The following is an 18,722-nucleotide window of genomic DNA, read 5'->3' as shown; positions in this document are numbered from 1 at the left end:
GTGGTGCTGAGGAATTGAACCCAGGGCCTCAGGCATGCAAGGCAAGCGCTTTACCACTGAGCCACCTTCCCAGCCCCATCAAGTATATTTTTTTGAATGAAAAATAAGCAACTAAAACATTATAAGACAACAACATTTTCAATACTATGAAGAAACACCAAATACTGAGAAACATTCTTCCTGAGAAAGGATATAATATCAAAAGCAAATAAATAATACTTAAATAAATGGATCCCCGTAATAAGACTTAAAGAAGGATTTAAGGTAGAAAACTCATTTCTGAATTTAACGTTTCAGTTTGATTCCCATCAAATTTGAACAGGGACTTTATAGCACAGGATAAAAGCACTGTAAAATTTATATGAAAGATAAAAGGCCAAGAAAAGCTTATGCACTACTAAAAAAGTACAAAAATAAAAAAGAGGGAAGGCACACTTTAGCATTTTATGACTAAGATTTTCATAGTTAGATATCTACAGCTTCACAAGATCTATCTTACAAAGATACAACTCTCTTACACAGCTGTACATATCTAACTATGACAATCTTAGTCATAACAAGTTTAGTATTTTAGATATGAGACCTTTGTCCATTGTATGGCTAGTGAAGACATATAAGGATCTAGCTTTAGTTTTTTGCCAGCACCATTTACTGAAGAGGCTGTCTTTCTTCCATTCTATTTTTAAAGCTTCCATTCTATGTTTTAAGCTATAGGTCTGGAAAAAAATTATATTCAGTGAAGTAAGCCAGGCCCAAAGAAACATAGGTCCCATGGCTTCCCTTATTTGCAATAACTAGTACATGTGTAGGACAGTAGAAAAGGTCAAAGGCTATGTATATATGACCACATAAGTTGATGTTAAGCGAAATGTACCCCAAGATAGGGACACAAATACTTTCTTTTCTTTCTTGCTATTGTTTCTAATGTATTAATAATGTACCATGTGATTTTTTGTTTCCTTGTATGTTCTTCTCCCAAGGTATAAACCCCTGTTTTTTCACTGTATTTGATGTCAGTGCCCTGCATTAAAAAATTATTATTGTGAAAATACCATACAGAGGAGTTACAATTACACGAGCAAGGTAATGAATACATTTCTTATCAACCATTGTTGCTTCCTCCTTTGTTTCCCCTTCCCATCCCCTCTCATCTCCCCCCCCAGCCAAAGTTGTAAAGTTCATTTTTCTACATAACATCTTGTACATCTCATTGTTGCAATGAGTCCATCTGTACCTCTATCTAAATGATTTGTTTTTTCCCCTTCTTCTCTCCAAATTATACCAACATCAAATACAGTGAAAACAGGGGTTATATCGTGGGGAAAGGACATACAAAGCAACAAAGAAATCATCTTATAAATATGTTAGAAACAATAGCAAGAAAGAAAAACAATTTGAGACCTTATCTTGGAGTTCATTTTGCCTAACATCATCTTATTTGACCATTTCTGCTTGTCCCAGACATATACTAGTTATTGCAAATAATGTATGCACTTCTCTAATTCTGGGAGGGGAGGGGAAAGAACAAAATGCTTAAGTAGGGATACAGGTTCACCCATTGTAACAATGAGATGTACAAGACACTATGTCGAAAGGAGGAGGCAGCAATGTTTGATAAGAAATGTACTCATTACCTTGCTCATGTAACTGTAACTTCACTGTACAGTATTTTTTACAACAAAACATACAAAAAGTTTAGTATTAATATAACTATAAGTAATAATAACTATTCATAGTGGTAGTGTTAGGTCATTGAGCAGAAGAAGGGTATATTCAATAACTGGTCTTGGAAAAATAAAAATAGTTGAAATTTTATGCTTGAATCTTACCATATAAGAAACAAGTTCCAGACTGTTTGTAGTGACCCATATAATCCCAGTTATTTGGGAATCAGAGATCTGGAGGATATAGATTTGAGACAAGTTGAAGATGTAGCCTAGTAGTTGAGCATAGGTTCATAGCAAGCCATAACCATTTGTTGTCTACAAGAAATGCATACCACTGACATAAGAGAATGGAAAACATTTATAAGCAGATGCATCCCCAAAGCAAGCAGGAGTACCTATCGTCATATCTAATGACTTAAACGAAAGTTAATCAGAGGAGACAGGAGAATTCACTTCATAGTAACAAAGGGAACAATCCCATGAGAGTAAATATAGACACGTATCAAATGTTGGTCCATCAAATTTCATTATATTATGGGACTTAACTGCATAGAAAGACCTCAAATAATAATAGACATAAAGGGAATGCAAATAAAACTCCATTTCCAGTCAGAATGACAATCAAGAAAGCAAACAAGAAGAAATGCTGGCAAGAATGTTGGGAGAAAGAGCCTTTTACACGCTTCTGATGGAAATGAGTGTGAAAGTTCCTCAGAAAATGAAAAATGGCTGATCTTATGATATGTTATGCCATTCTTGGCATATTTCTGAAGAAGTATATATCAACACTCAAGACAGACATCTGCACACCCATCTTTCTTGTAGCACCATTCCCTGTAGCCAAGCTGTAGAATCAGCCTAGGTACCAATAACTGCAATGGATTAAAAATGTGGTAACTACACACAATGGATTATTATTCATCCATAAAGAAGAATTATGTCACAATTTGCAGGAAAATGGATGGAACTGGAGATCATTCTGTTGGGTTTGTTCCAAGAGCCAAATATCACATGTTTTCATGCATATGGGGGACTATATACCAAAAATAATGATAGTGGTAATGGGATTTGAATATAAAAAGGGGAATACCTGGGGCAGGATCAGCTGGCAGGAGAGCAGAAAAGGAGAGCACTAGGGGTGAAGAGGATTGGCATATGTTCATACACAAATTGAGATAGAATAATTAAACTTAAATACTAAAAAAGGGAGTGTGTGATTTAGGGACCATAATAGGAGAGGTGAATTTGTTCAAAGTATCCTGTACACATTTATGGATTATCACAATGTAACCTTCATATACTACCTATGATAATAAAAAATACCAAAAATGAAACCCCACAAAATAATGAAAGAGCTGAGAGTATTTATCTCTGAGCATTAGGATTGACTCTACTGAGGGTTTCAAATGCTTTATAATTTCTATTTATTTATTATGTCCTGCTTAATTTAACCATAGCTGTTGTTGTATGGAATTAGGCTATTGCTTACTAGAAATGTTATAAATTTATCTTTATGAAACTTCAAAGCATATCTTAGATATTTTTGTTAGAATAATAAGCAAGTAATCCAAGAATGAAATATGATCATTTCTGTGTCAATTGTCTAATGTTTTACATAAATTCCTGTAAAGATATTTGCATTTTAAAATAACTAGAAATTTTGTTATTATTATTTGCATTATTTGGTTTGACTGGGTTTAGCTAGTTGGTACTTGTGCTGCATATGCTGTGTTGGAGACACAGGGCTGTGTTTGGCCAAGAGATTTACTTGATTAGAGCAACCAAGATGACATTATTTATATGTCTGTTGCATAAACTAGACTTGCTGTAACTTCTGGTCCTGAATAAAAGATTTTCTCCAAGTAAATATAGCTGAATCTCTATATATCCATTCAGGACCCCACAAGACTGAAAACAGAAGCTGTCAAAAATTCAAGTGCTGGGCACACTATCACTTGTGCTTATTTTATTAGCTAAAAGGAGTCCAAAATCCAGTTGAGTCAAAGCCCAGGCCAGATTCAACAGAAGGAGAACATACTCTACTTCTGGTAGGAGGAGGAGAATATATATAAATATTGTGGAGGAACTGCTTGCAGCCATCTTTAAAAACAGTCATAAGATTCCACACCCTTACTCTGTTCAAAATGCTTAGTAGCCACTCACTCGAAGATTCCTCACTCTAAGTCCCATCTCACTTAATTTCCTTGACATCATCCTCTAAATCTAGTCTAGACCTCCACTGAGCACTGTAAGCATCGCTTCTGCTAATCTGAAGACATAGGAACCCAACAGTCTCATTTCATCATCACATCATATAGATAACACATTGTGATGAGACAGAGACAGGAAAATTGCCATATTTGTAATTTAGTAAATGGGACGCACAAACTTGAAATCTCTCTAAATTTTGGAAATATCTTTGAATATTCCCAGCCAGAGAATGTGTTTTGTTCACAGACCATTGCTTTGGCTCATTTTTCTAAATCCTTGCAGTTCCCTTGTGTCCTGTGGGCCAAACTCATCCTTGTTCCTTGTGTTTGTATTTGGGTAGCTTTCTCTTCCTGATTTCTGCCTGTGCCTACACTGAGGGGGGTGTCCAAGTCACTTTGTTTTTATTTTTTCCTTTATGACCTTTCTCCCCTTTTATTCCAAGCTGGCAGGACTGTTACAGGAAAATGTTGTTTAAGGCATTGCAAATTGCAAGATTTCTATAAATCTTATTCATATTTATGTCATGACCCCAAAGTCACAACTCATCATCCCTTAGACTTAGAAATGTTATGCTTTCGGGAAGAATGGAAGGTTCTTCAAATTCCTTTTGCCCGATGGAGAGCATCTGCAGGTCACTACCCTAAATCTTTTTGAGGTCCTAATAGTCTTGCAGCCCCATCTTTCATCGGGGCTGCACCTTGCCCTTGGTTTTCTTTCTTTTGAGATCCTTTTCCTCATTGACATTTTTGGCCAGCTGCAGAGGGCTATCCTGGATCTTCTAAGTTGCTTTATATAATGGTTTGAATGTAGACCAATTTTCTATGAATACCATAGAGGAGTAAAGTAAATTGCAGTATTCTTTGGGGGCAATCTGAGCTTCCAAATTGTATAGGTACATTTTCTATTTTTCAGGTTATTGCAGTAACCTAAATTGTACCCTGATAACATGGTATCCTCTTCCTCCTGCAACCAGCAGCAGCTTCTTCATTGGCTTTTCAGTCCCTTCAAGTTTCCAGACAAACCTTCGAGTCTCTGCCTACCACCAGTTGCAATAGAAGGTTAGATTTTGGCTTCTAGAATAATAGCCCTTCAGTCATCATACCATCTTTCTTTGGTGGTGGTGGGCGATCCGTTATCCTTTCCTGCAAAATGTATCATTCTAGAATGTTTTGACAGGAAATAACAATGACAGACAACTGTTGTGATTTTGTGGGTTGGCTGTTCTCAGCCAGGAGATTCTCTCATTCTCTGTAGCATTGATGGGGCCATGGATGTGGGCATATTTATCTGGGAGTGGGGAACTGCACTGTCTACCGCTATGTTTTACTGATGTAATTATGGTTTCAGTTCTATGAGAACATTTGCTTGGAGCTGGCTAAGTAATGTAGTCTGAGATTTTACAGGATGGCTTAGGGCTCCAAACACAAGTCAAAACTGTCATTCCCCTTAAAAGCAAGGACTCCTACCAGTGTCACGTTTTCTGCCTTGTGCTTGCCAAATCAAGTCACAGACCAGCTCAGATTCAAAGGGGGAGAGAGGCCAATTTTAAATGGAGGAGCAGTAAGAATATACAGAACAGGAAATACTGACAGGTGTAGTCAGAAGAAATTTACTTCAAATGTAATAATCACCTCAAAAGCAACAAGGTAATGGGAGAGAGGAAATTGGAGCGCATCAATTTAGACAGGATGGATAAGAAAGGTTACTTTGGGTGCTGAGGATGACAACAAAGTGGTTATTCAAGGCAACAGAAGACTTTAAGAGCCGAAGAACCAGTTAAGCAATCATTATGGAGGGTTGTAGAGACAAGCTTTAACTTAGAATAGGATTATGATAGTGGAGATGGAGCAATTAAAACAGAATCAGAATTTAGTTGTGAGTCCAGATTGCTGTTACTGATCAAGATACATGCAGGGTTTGAGGGAGGCAGGGATGCCAAGGACAACACTCTGGTTTTCTGGGTTTTATATTTGTGTATGAGTGTGTTGGTCCTGGGGCTTGAACTAAGGACCTGGGTGCTTAGCTTATTTTCCTTTTGCTCAAGTCTAATGCCTTACTATTTGAGCCACTGCTCAACTTCTGGATTATTTGGTCATGAATTAGAGATAAGGATTTCACACATTTTTGTGCCCAGGCTGGCTTTGAACATGATCCTCAGATCTCAATCTCCTTAGTAGCTAGAAGTACAGACAAGAGCCACTGACACTTTGCTTTGAGAAATGGTATTTGTGATCTTCCTCTTAATTTGTTTGCAAAAGGGATACACACTCATATTTGGAAATGTTGATTAAGAGGGACCATAGAAACATAAGAGTAGAAACTTCTGGTAAACAATTAGTAATGTGACTATAATCCATAGGAAACATCAAGTGGAAGATGGAAATTTCGGAGCCATCAGATTATAGATTCAACAGACAAGATTCTAAATGGGTACACCTACCACTTAAAATGTTATTAGTTTTCTTTACAAGTGCATACAACAAACTCACATTAGACCAAAAAATGCGACAGAAGAAAAATACATTCTTTTTCATATACAATGATTTCATCATCTCATTTGGATTATAATGATTAGCTTGTCACTATTTTTACTTAAGTACATTTTCTTTCCTACTTTTAACTTTTTTATAGTTAAGGATTCAAATAATGAACAGATTTTAGGAAAAAAGTCATTAAAATGATAAGGAACCACAACTGTTGCCTGTCCAACACCAGCACCATAAAGTTGCTGAAAACACTACTGACTTCATGTTGTATGTACGGAGTGCAAATACATGGTGGACTAGAAATATTATATGTAAAAGAGCAAGTACTCAATTATAAAAGAAATGAAGATTGTGATACAATCCTGTGTAAGATCAGAATGTCATTTTAAAGCTGGCTGATTTATTAAATGATGTTGGAAAAACTAATCACTTGAGAAAAATAATGATGTTAGCATTTTACCTATGAAGCAAATAAATCCTAGAGCGTCTGAATACTAAAAATTATAATCATGGAAACATAAAAACTGTAGGGAAACATTCATTTAATTCTAGGGTAGCGATGTCAAAGAATGTCTGAAAAGCAAGAAGTTAAAAGGGATCAGTGGGCAGATACATGTGAATATAATCTTATTTCTAAAATGAAAGCATGAAAAAATTATAAAGCAAAAGATGGAGAAAAATATGAGGGACTAACTCTTAAGTAGTAAAATACTATCCTGGTGGGAGCTCTGAATTCAAATCCAAGTAACACAAATTGAAAACAAACAAACCAACCAACAAAAAATCCTCATATTAGTTGGTCACTGGTGGCTCATACATGCAATCCTAGCAGCAACAGGAAAGTCTGTGAGGCTCTTATCTCCCACTAAGGACCAAAAAAGCCAGAAGTGGAGCTGTGCCTCAAGTGGTAGAGCACTAGTCTTGAGAGAAAAAATTCAGGGACAGTGTCCAGGCTCTGGGTTAAAACCCCAGGATTGCCAAAAAAAAATAAAAACCGAAAAAATAAAAAAACCAAAACAAACCAAAAGCTCTCAATAAAGTAAGAAATGACCCTTCTAATAGGAGAAAATATAAAAATATGAAGAATTATAGTGGAAAACCAAAATTGTTCAATCTCTTTGAAGGTTGACAATTGTAAAGTAAAATAGCAAAAAGTCAGTTTGTATTCTTAAACAATACTTTAAAAAAAAGTTCTATTTCGGTCAAATGTCTATTCTCAGTGTTTGACAAACTCTAATTTAAACTCTGATTGTGAACTGCATAGAACACAAGCATAATGAGGACAATAATTTCTGCAACGTGAACTTTACTTTTCCAACTCTAAGAAAAGTTGAAATAATAATTATAAAAGACACCAGACTTTTATGCAAAATTATGGTCATTCATGATGATAAGTGCTAAGTAATGTATATACTATTTGTAGAGTGCCACTTAAGTCATTTAAGTACATATACAGAAAGTCAACTAGAAATATTTTCAAAATATTTGTATAGGTTAACGCTAGGCATAAGATTAAATTTCTATTTTCTCATTTATTATTATTTCATGCATAATAAACATGAAGACTACAGATAATTTTATCCCACTGAAAGTATTTACAACTGAAATTTGTTGAATGGTAACTACTTTGCACAACTACTTAAAAACTATAAAAAAATTAATAAAAATTACAATATATTTTACAGGGGTGTATCATTGGCTTACTTCTCTAATCCTATCTCTTCAGGAAACTGTGACTTGGAGCACCACAGTTCAAAATCAGGCTGTGCAGAAATGTTTATGACACTCCAACTCCAAAATAATCAGAAAAAAATAGCCTGAATTCATTATTCATGCCAGTAAGCTGAGCAAGCACAAAGCCCCGAGTTCATTCACTAGCACTGACAAAGCAAAGTAAAATCAAAGTGATTTACAAATAGAAATATATGTTAACTCAGGATCCATGAACCATGTTTCTATACTCACTCTCCTAGGAAAACAATCTCAGTGTTGATTTCCCCGGCCTTGTGACGGAGAAAATTCCTCAGAAAGGCAGTGACGCTGTCAACAGTGATGTTTCCACAGACCACGATGAATCTAGGCAGTGAGAACAGGAAGGTAGGTCATCTGAGGAACAGAAAGTATATCTGTATCCTGTCATCTATAGGGAATGGATTCTAAGAACCCCAAGTATAACCAAATCTGCAGGTGCTTAATGTTCCTCATGTAAAATGGCATAATACTTACATACAATCTACACAATATTCCTCTCTATATTTTAAAAATAATCTCTAGATTACTCATAATATTTATTAAGATGAGAATGCCATATGGTATAAGGAACAGTGAGACAATGAAAGCAAATCTGTACAATTCATTTCAGATATAATTGTTTGTGAATTTTTAAAAAATCTTTCCTTAACTGATTCCATGGCACAGAACCCATAGAGAAGATCGCCTATAGCCAGGGTTTAGAGACAATTAGATTAAACTTGGTTGTAAATAAGTCTGAATGGCCCAGCTTTCAAAACCAGGAACACTAAAGATTCTTATCTTCTACATGAAAAAAAAGCATTCATTTTGTGTAGTATTCTAGCTCACTCTCAAAAGGGCTTGACATCAAACTATCTATTATATACAGTTTCAGAAATGTGATTGTTATTGCTGGATTTGTCATAGTTATTTGTAATTTACAATGGACTTACTGTAGCATGTATGCTCTCCTTGTGAACTCCGTTATTCACAATTTAATAGCATTCTTTGGAGAATTTATCTATTTCCCTCTCTCCTTTCTCTTTTAATTCCATTGCTTTCTCTGGAGCTCTTTCTCTCTCTGTGTTATTTAGAATGACATAGCTCATTTAATGCTCTCATGAACATCTACATAGTAACTCATAGCAAGCATGAAACATTGTATTTGTATGGTGTTTATTCTAGTATTGCCCTCTTTAGTAAATAAAGGGTCTTGCCAATATATTCAACTGTGGTTCTGTAACTAGGGTAGGCAATAGGTGTTGAGACTGAGATCCATGAATAATGACACAGTTAAAACTGTAGAAATTGTTCATGAAACACTACTTACTTCTTCCCTTTCACAACTTGGTAAGACGTGGTGAATTTCTTCTTGTTAGCAAAAAGTTCTACCATTTCAGGGACATAGTTTGCAAATAGCACCTAAAATGATCAACAAATGAAATCGTAGGTCTCTTTATTCTGATGGATATTGAAGAAAGAAGTTATATAAAATTTCCTCTTATTTAGCATGGGTTATGATAGAGAACAACATTTTAAAAAGGAGAACATTTGTCTTCCTTATGTTTCAGTTTTCTGATTTGGTTAAAATTTAATAAATGCTGTACCACATTTGAAGTAATCAAAGCAAAGGCAAATAGTAAGATAGCTTTCCCTGCCAATTTTGTCTCCTTTTGTGATTTATACCTTTCTTCTTAGTGTAAAATCACAACAAGTGATTTTATACTTATAAAATTAGAATAAGTGATTTTAAATTATTTGAACCTTGAAAAGTCACTAAAGGAAAGTTTCCTTTGTTCTTGATACCATTCTGAATCAAGCACAGATGTCTACTTATCATCAAACATGAGTGTCATGAGTCTTACTTGTTTGGCATGGATGGAACAGAACTTTCTTTAGATCACATCTCAAATGTCTTAAATATCTTCCTCTTTAAAGACTAAGTTGATAGGCAAAGATTAAGAAAGACAAGTTCTCTCAAATAAATATAGAGCCTAATAAGGAAAATAGGCCCCTTTGTCTACCATTCTTGTCCCAGGAAACTGAATAATTGCATTATTGACTCCAAGGGACATAATTTGGAAAATGCAGAATCTATGCATCTTTAGTATCATATGATACCTCCATTGAATAAGGCAACATTCACTCTCAAACCTACGTTGCCTTATTTTTCATCATTAACCAAATGCTTTTTCAGCTTATGTAGCTATATTCAAAAAAGAATAGGAATATTCTTCACCAAGCTGCCCAGGGTGAAGAACATGATGAAGGCCCGTCCTAGGGATGTCCTAGCCACCACATCTCCAAAGCCAACAGTGGATGTTGTTGCCACAACCAGGTAAATGGAGTCAAAATATGACATGTTCTGTGCATTTCTATCTTTGAGCCAGGGGTCACCAGAATTTTCTACCTGTCCAAAGAAAGAAGAATTAGGTCTATGAATGGAATGAAGCATTTTAGAAAGACTAGGCAAAATATTGGATTGATTTCACTCATAACTCAATTTAATAAAAGGTCACATGCTAATCAGCCTGCTGTGAAAGTTTTGAAAATCGTGGATAGTCGTTGTAAAGCTTGGTGTCTGAAGGGTAGTGGCTTGTCTTCAGCATTTGAAATATTCCACAGGAGAGATGTGACCCTACCTGTCTCTTCACAAGGCACATCATCACTATGGTATCCTCAGCCAAGAGACTCCAGCGATTCTCACACATTCTCATTTTGCAACCAGATTAGGAACACCATAGAGGGAAATAGTGTGAGCGCATCATTTCAGTGAGCTGTGATATGTCCAACCAAACCAAACCAGACTGCCAAATAATCTCCTTTTCTAGGCAAAAATCTTTCCCATGATTAAAAAGATAATTCCAGATGGTCTATATAACACATAATCATTATTATACATGATATATACCATGTATCATTTGTCATAATATTTATGCTTATACACAATTTGTAAGTATATATAATGTTCCTTCCTCTTTCCTTCCCTCCTTCCCTTCCTCTCTTCCTTTCTTCCTTCCTTCTTTGTTTCCTTCCTTTTCTGCTGCTGCTTCTACTTCTACATATTTTTTTGGGGGGGAGAGGGTGTGGGTAAAACCTAGGATTTCACATAAGCAAGTACTCTACTACTAAGCTACACCTCAGCACTGGTGTAGCTTGACTTTTTACATTTGTTTTAAATTCAAGAATTCTCCAACTTCCATGAAGATTTAGCAGTAAACACTACCTCTTGCATATACTTTTACATTGAACTAGGTCTTTCCAAAGAGTAGATTTGGGAAGCTGGAAGAAGGAAAGAGATACCTTCGATGTGGGAGTCACATAATTAAGGCAAATATGAGGTTGGAAAACAACCTAGAAGGAGGAAGTAAATAGTTAAACCTCTGGTTTCTGCATGCTTTTCTCCATTTCTCAAAGGAAGGAGGCTCATACTGACAAATGCTATGCTAGTTAGCTTTACATCTGTCAAATACCCATGATAACCACTATAAAAGAGGACGTTTCTTTTCCTTATGAGTTCAGTCGGTTCAGTCTATGCATTGTAGTGGCGTGGAGATGTGATAGGGACGCTTATTTAACTCTTGCTAGGTAGGAAGCAGAGCAAGTACAGGTACCCAGGCCATACCTCCTGGGACCTAGTTCACTTTTTTCCAGGTAGGCCTCATCTATTAATGTATAGCTCCACTGGAAACCAAGTCTTCAATACATGAACCTGGGGAGGATACCTCATATTAAAATTGTAAGAGTTGCTGGTACGGATCATAAAGAGATACATACCAGGTGAATGAATCCAGCAGCTGTGAACCAGGTACTGAGAATTATTGCTAACAGCTTGGAAAGTTTCACTGAATTACTAGAGAAAGAAAGACAAAGAGCTATTGTGTATCCTTATGCAGCTCCCAAAACAACATAAATACACCCTCTGAAACCTTGCTTGCTGCTCATAGTGGGGTTCAGATAGAAAATAATAGGCATCACCTGAGCTCATGAGAAATAGACTACTGTCAATCTGCATTGTTACAGATCTTTGCTTAATTCAACACATTAGAGTATGAAAAACACAACTCTAAAATTTACATATTCTCACAAAATATTAAAAACCTGTAGATTTTGATTTTGGTGCTATCTGCTAGCCTGGTTTTACATAGCTTTAAATATTAAGAAATAAGATGAGCACCTGTGGCTCACGACTGTAATCCTAATTACTCAGGAGTCTAAGAACTGCAGATTGTGCTCAAGGCCAGCCTGAGCAAGGAAGTCCATGAGCCTCTTATCTCCAAATAACCACCAAAATAGTCAGAAAGCTGTGTCTCAAGTAATAGGGCTCTAGACTTGAGCAAAAAAATCTTAGAGACAGTACCTGGACCCTGAATTCAAGCCCCAGGAACAGCACACCCAATATAATATAACATAAATTTGATAAATGATTATTTTGTCTAAAGTAATGGTCCAAAATGTCAGCAGCTCATGGTATGGGCCTGACCTAAAAAATAAATTTTTTGTAGATTACAAAAATGTAGAGTCATTCAGATTGCTGAAATTACACCAGCATCTTTGAAGGAAAAAAATCAGGTGGCCAAGTCTACCAAGGATGTTCCTAGATTTTAGGTGAAATCTCTATGGCTTGCAGGCAGGACACATGTAGGTTCTTTCTTTTTTCTTTTCTTTCTTTTTTTTGGGGGGGGGGGGGGGTCCATTGTGGGGTTTGAACTTAGGGCCTGGGTGCTATCCCTAAGCTTTTCTGCTTAAGACTAATGGTCCACCATTTTGAGCCACAGCACCACTTCCAGTTTATTGGTGGTAAATTGGAGATAAGACTTTCCTGCCTGGGCTGGCTTTGGACTGCATTCCTCAGATCTTACCCACCTGAGTAGCTAGGATTACAGGCATGGACTTCCATTGCCAGGCCTAGCTATCATTTCTTACTCAAACCTCTCCACAATGCACACATTCTCAGCAAAGAGATCCATTGGACAGCATTTACTATTTCTAATGAGAATGTATAGACATTTATGAGGGGTGACAGACAACTGCTTGAAACTATAGAAATATTGTAGTTTTTCCCTCTCTCTCTCTTAAATTTGATGTTTGAACTAGAGTTTAGGACCTCACGAGGGCTGGGCATGTGTTGTACCACATGTGTTGTACAGTTTCTATAAGCAACAGTTTACTGCTACTAGCAGAAAGCTGTCATGCTCATAGAAATTGTTACATCTCTGCCTACAGAAGCATTTCTTATTTTATCTAACCAAGAGAACAAATGTACAGGAACAAAGTCTCTGAGTTGGCTGATTATTTTCATGGGGGGCATGGTGGAGACTTAGATTTAAAACCCAAATAGAGTTATAAACTGTAGCTTTGCTAAACAAAAAATAACACATCTCTTTAGAGTGATTGCACAGTCTTCAGCCACTGTGTGATATAATACAGTAGGAGGAATTGAATGGCATCACAGATGACATACTTTTTGCACTGAAATTCTGGTGAGATATAGTGGTTTTGGGGGTCCAGTTAATATTTTAACTTTCTAAACCAAACTACTAAGCAAACAGTATGTTAGACAGGGTTGGTGCTTACCTGGTCTTAATGACTTGTAGAATTTGCAAGATTTGAGGCAGTTCTAGCAGCCTTAGAGCTCTGAGGAACCTTAACCCTATAAAACAATGAAAAAGGGTAAAGCTGCCAAAGGAAGAGGGTCGTTCTAGAAGTAGCCTGACTTGCTACACTCCCAGAAATGAAAGATATAATATGATATAATAAATATAGTGGTGTATGATACTATGTAATACTAGAGATTACTATATTACATCATATTGCACTTTTATTATAATTCTGTAGGATAAAGGGCACTATCTCTGACACTTGTTAGCTATTGTTACCTAAAGCAATCTCCTCAATTTAGCTTCTCATCTATGTAGTGGGATTCAATAGTACCCCCTCATATAGCTATAGAATTAACGAAAAGCATGTGGAAGCACATGTCACGTATAATCAGCACTCTTCATTTCATTCTAACTCTTCTTCAGAATTGAAAACAACATTTCCCTAAAGCACTTAAACACCTCACATATACAATCTTTATGAACATAAACTCTATGCTATGATTCTCAGCATTATAGGATGTTTTCTTTTATGTAGTTTTGCTAATGATGACACGAGGGGATGGAATGGGGTTATGTTCTATAAAACAGAATTAAACCAAAATAGAAAATGACACGACACCTGATCAAAGCTACTCAATGGCTATTCACAGTTACCACAACTATCTTAAAGATGAAACAACTAAATAGGTCCCAAATATGTTTTATAGGTCTAGAGTTGATGATCAGCTTTTATAGACCAGGAGTTGTTTTTATATCATAGCCCATATGAAATCCCAGCACACTGGTGTCATAGGGGAATAAACTGCTGGAGCCTTGCTTTCTAGATTATGGATATAGCTATTCTATAAATAACTATGATGTCCCTACAAATACTGGGTGCATTGCTATACTCCAAGGTTAACAAATAGCCTCTGCAAATGTATGCAAAACCATACTATGAAGGGGGAGGGATTTTAAAAAATATTTTAAAAATTATCATTAAATAGATATAAAAAGACTTCAACATGTCAGTTTATGAGTACAATATCTTAATCAGTGTTACACTGGCCATCATTCTTCCCACATCTGTTTATTACTTTCTTTCTTTTTTGTCGGTCATGGGGCCTGAACTTTGGGCCTGGGCACTGTCCCTCAGCTCTTCAGCTCAAGGCTAGTGCTCTACCATTTGAGCTACAGCGCCACTTCCAGCTTTTTTTCTGCTTATATGGTGCTGAGGAATCGAACCCAGGGCCTCATGCATGTAAGGCGAGTACTCTACCACTGAGCCACCTTCCCAGCCCTCCTCCCCATCTGTTTAAACCCCACTTATCCCCTTTAAGTTTCTTAGTTTCCTTTTCCCATATTCACCCACCATTCCTTTCTCCATTCATCCACCTGCTCCCCAGTGTCAGTTTCATGGTATTTCTTTTGTCAAATTAACAGTTAAGTTTTCAAAGGAGTTATGGGAATCCATCCCTGTTCATACCACACTTTTTTCAGTTTCATTGTGTTTCTATGCATATGGCCCAGGGATTTCCTTAAATATCAGTGAGGCATTTAAAAATTGAATACTTTTAACCAAATGTTGAACCTTTCTTCTAGACCCTGTAGTGACTCTCACAACAGACTTACCTAGCCAATTACTCTTCAAATAATAAGAAATAAAGGCTGGTGGGACGGTAAAAATGTCCACAATTGAATTCAGTTCCACCCAGAACTTGATCTTGTCACCAGCTGCCAAAAACTATGAAATAGAAAATAACACCTAAAATTCTGTTACCTTAAGGAATTTTAAAGTGAACACAATATGAAAATGATATTTTTCAGTTACATTTCATTCACTTGATTTCACTTCATTTTACACATATGCAAAAACATACATCTTTATGCAAAATACAGATGCACACATAGACACAGAAATTGTGATTTTAATTGGTGTTCAATAAATGAATACTGAGCTTTTTGCTGCTTCTAAAGTTTTCTGATTTATATACATACATATAAAATTATACATATGTATATAATATATGCATAGATTATATAATGTACATAATTATGTATATAAAACCTGCTACTGTGAGGAATGAAGAGATTTGACTAATGGTGTTTCTCAATAAAGAAGGTGCATCTCTCTAGTTCAGCTGGTCATAGCCCCTATGAGCTTCCTTATTTAGAGTAAGAAATATATAGTTCCAGAGTCTTACTTACTATAAAAGGAGATTTTGACCATCCACGTGTTCAAAGTTTTAGGAAGCTCACAGAAAAAAATATACATAGATACACATACAAAGATATGTATACAAGACATGTTTACATATATTAAAAGTCTTGTTTTTGTATGTCTACAGACATGGACATATGTGTCTGTAGGTAAGCAGACATATAAACAGATAGGTAGAAGTCTCTCTCACCATTATATATATGAATATATTAAAATCTAGATCCAGGGAGTGCTTAATAAATGCTTCCAAAATAAGGGAGCATTTAATAAATACTAACAAAATATGAAACCAAAGTGCACAAGCACTTTACATAGTTGAGTGGAACATATGCCTTTATTGTAAGCATCAACTCTTCTGGGGACTTGTTATGCTTGTTCTAATAGCCTGTGATTACTGGTGAAGCTTTCTCTGTGGCAGGTGGAATACCATAGAAGGCTATTATGACAGGTTTTCAATTGAGTTGGAGAGAGGACTCGGTCTCATTGCATCTACTGAACAGCTAAGAGCACAGACCTTTGATCCTTAGACCCTTCAAACCTGGTTAGATTATGTAATTTTGCTCCTGTTGTATTTGTGTGTTTTCTCCGACTTCTCATAGGTACTTACTCTTAACCCAAAATAGAAACTAAAGAAAGCATTGAAAATCAAATCAATGGGTATTGTTATATCGTCATATGAAGAACAGCTTCCAACAGGGCTGGAAAAGAAATAAAGACAGTTTGCAAAGTGGAATACTGTAAAAGTTATGTTACTAAAAATGAATTAAATGAGGGAGCAGGCAATTTTCTTTGCATTCAACCTGGATGGTCAGTTCACACACAAGTTGAGCTCTGAAGAAAATTACCTTTCTTTTGGGAGTAGAGCCATGCATAAACAAAACAATTGGACCACCCAGGGAACTGGAAATAACAGGAAAATTACCCACCATTTCTGTCATGTGATTGTTGGTTCTATTTCAATTTTTATCAATAGAGTTTTGGGTTTTTTTTTTTTTTGCTCTACACATCATGTGGCTCTCTTGATTTCCAGAACCATTTATCAAGTCAGGGTGTTTTTAAGCTTGTCTATATTTTGATATAGAATTGCTATAGGACAAATGGACTTATTTGAATCAAATTCAAAATAATTTCCTATAAGATCTTTAGGAATTTACAACACACACACACTCAGTTTCTGTAGGTTCTCTAACATGTCCTGACTTTGAGGGATCTGACATGCTCATAATTTAGTTCATCTGAGACTTCCAGAAGATTGGCATGGAGTTCAGATTAAATTGGCTTAGTCCAACAAACCCCTCTAAGCTTGCTAGAGAAGCAAATACTTCAGAAAAGAGATGCTGCTTTACTTGAGGTGAGGTCCGGCATTTTCTCAAAACTCTGAACATACACTTCAACACCCAAAGAATTCAGTGCCCTTCATAAGGGCTCAAGTAAGGAGATGACACTGAAAGCTTGGAGCCCTGGTGAATCTAAGGCGGGTCTGTGTCCCCCATACAACAGGGAATGGCAGAATAAGGGAGAGTTCTCAATTTATTATATAATTGAGCTTAGGGCTGACTACACTAGTAAGTATGTGCACTACACACTTACTCCTCTGGGAGAATGTGTGTGTGTGTGTGTGTGTTTCTGTCTGTCTGTCTGCCTACGTGTCTGTATTGTGGGAAAGTGTATTAAACATTATTCCTGAGCAGGTATGTCAAAGTAGTTAAGTTTCTCTTACAGCAGACAAAAATGACAGAGAATTTTACTTACTCAGTAGAATTGATGAAATAGATTATAAGAGATCCGATGCTTAGTACAAAAACTAGGAGCACCTAAAAACAAAGCAAAACAAAGCAGGGACAAATGTGCAAATCTGTTTTATTGGCATGGTACAAATAAACCAATACCACTGCGCTTCCTCTTTTTAAAATCAATAAACTAAATTTTATTGTGACAACAGAGGATATACTATAAGTGGAAGAACAAACAAAGGAAACAACTAAATCACATAGTACATTAAAAACTTCATCAACAACAAAGAAAAACCCCTTATGTCCATGTCTTGAAGTTCATTTTGCTTAACATCATCTTATATAGCCATATGTACATAGCTATTATGTAACTGAAATCCCTCTGTACATCACCTTGATAATAAAAATATGTAAAAGAAAGGATCAAACTAACAAATTTTAACACTTACTATACACTGACGAAACTGTGACACTGTGGAAGAATACATGCAATGACCAACTAAATAAAATGTGACAAACAAAAAATATTGTGTATATTTATTACTGTGGGGGAGAAGAGAGGATGAGAAAATCATTATTCTCATGTTCATTTTGGCCATCATTCATTCAAAATATGTATTGGGCATTTCATTAAACCAATAAATATTTACTTCTCTTGCCTAAATATAGCTCTAATATGTGTCAGAAGAAATAGATTGTGTGTCCTGCCATTCCTAGAGGTGGTTCTTAATTACATGGTATAAGAGCTATCAGAAAAGATTTTAGATTTGAGCTGCCTATGATAGAAGAAACAGATCCTCACATGACCACCCTAAAGGATAGTCTAAACTTCGACAAGAGGGAAAAGGGTGAATGTGAGAGGAAAAGGAATGTGTGTAACATACCAATGAAATAAATTTGAAACAAAGCTAGACCTGTGGAATGCAGTCGGAGAACTGTCCATTCAAAGCCCTCCAGGCACTTCTGTGAACTCTTGGCAGCCTCTCTGAATTTTTTATTTTATTTTATTTTTATTGTGAAAATACTGTACAGAGGGGTTACAATTACATGGGCAAGATAATGAGTACATTTCTTATCAAGCATTGTAGCCT

General features: G+C 36.1%; 1 protein-coding gene across 1 annotated transcript in view; it reads right to left on the bottom strand.

The window, feature by feature from the left end:
- The window catches only part of Kcnu1 (potassium channel, subfamily U, member 1), a 171,084-nt gene that overhangs the window by 125,256 nt on the left and 27,106 nt on the right, over nucleotides 1–18,722 (bottom strand). Inside the window, exons 3-10 of the mRNA XM_013024211.1 lie at nucleotides 17,651–17,712; nucleotides 16,506–16,596; nucleotides 15,310–15,421; nucleotides 13,673–13,748; nucleotides 11,873–11,948; nucleotides 10,335–10,505; nucleotides 9,426–9,517; nucleotides 8,330–8,440 (exon numbers count right to left, since the gene is read on the bottom strand). Of these exons, the coding sequence (XP_012879665.1) occupies nucleotides 8,330–8,440; nucleotides 9,426–9,517; nucleotides 10,335–10,505; nucleotides 11,873–11,948; nucleotides 13,673–13,748; nucleotides 15,310–15,421; nucleotides 16,506–16,596; nucleotides 17,651–17,712 (791 nt within the window). The remainder of the gene's footprint in view (nucleotides 1–8,329; nucleotides 8,441–9,425; nucleotides 9,518–10,334; nucleotides 10,506–11,872; nucleotides 11,949–13,672; nucleotides 13,749–15,309; nucleotides 15,422–16,505; nucleotides 16,597–17,650; nucleotides 17,713–18,722) is intronic.

Source organism: Dipodomys ordii, unplaced genomic scaffold, assembly GCF_000151885.1.
Source record: "Dipodomys ordii isolate 6190 unplaced genomic scaffold, Dord_2.0 Scaffold4, whole genome shotgun sequence".
Classification (NCBI taxonomy): Eukaryota; Metazoa; Chordata; class Mammalia; order Rodentia; family Heteromyidae; genus Dipodomys; species Dipodomys ordii.
This window is presented reverse-complemented; position numbering and strand designations above follow the sequence as displayed.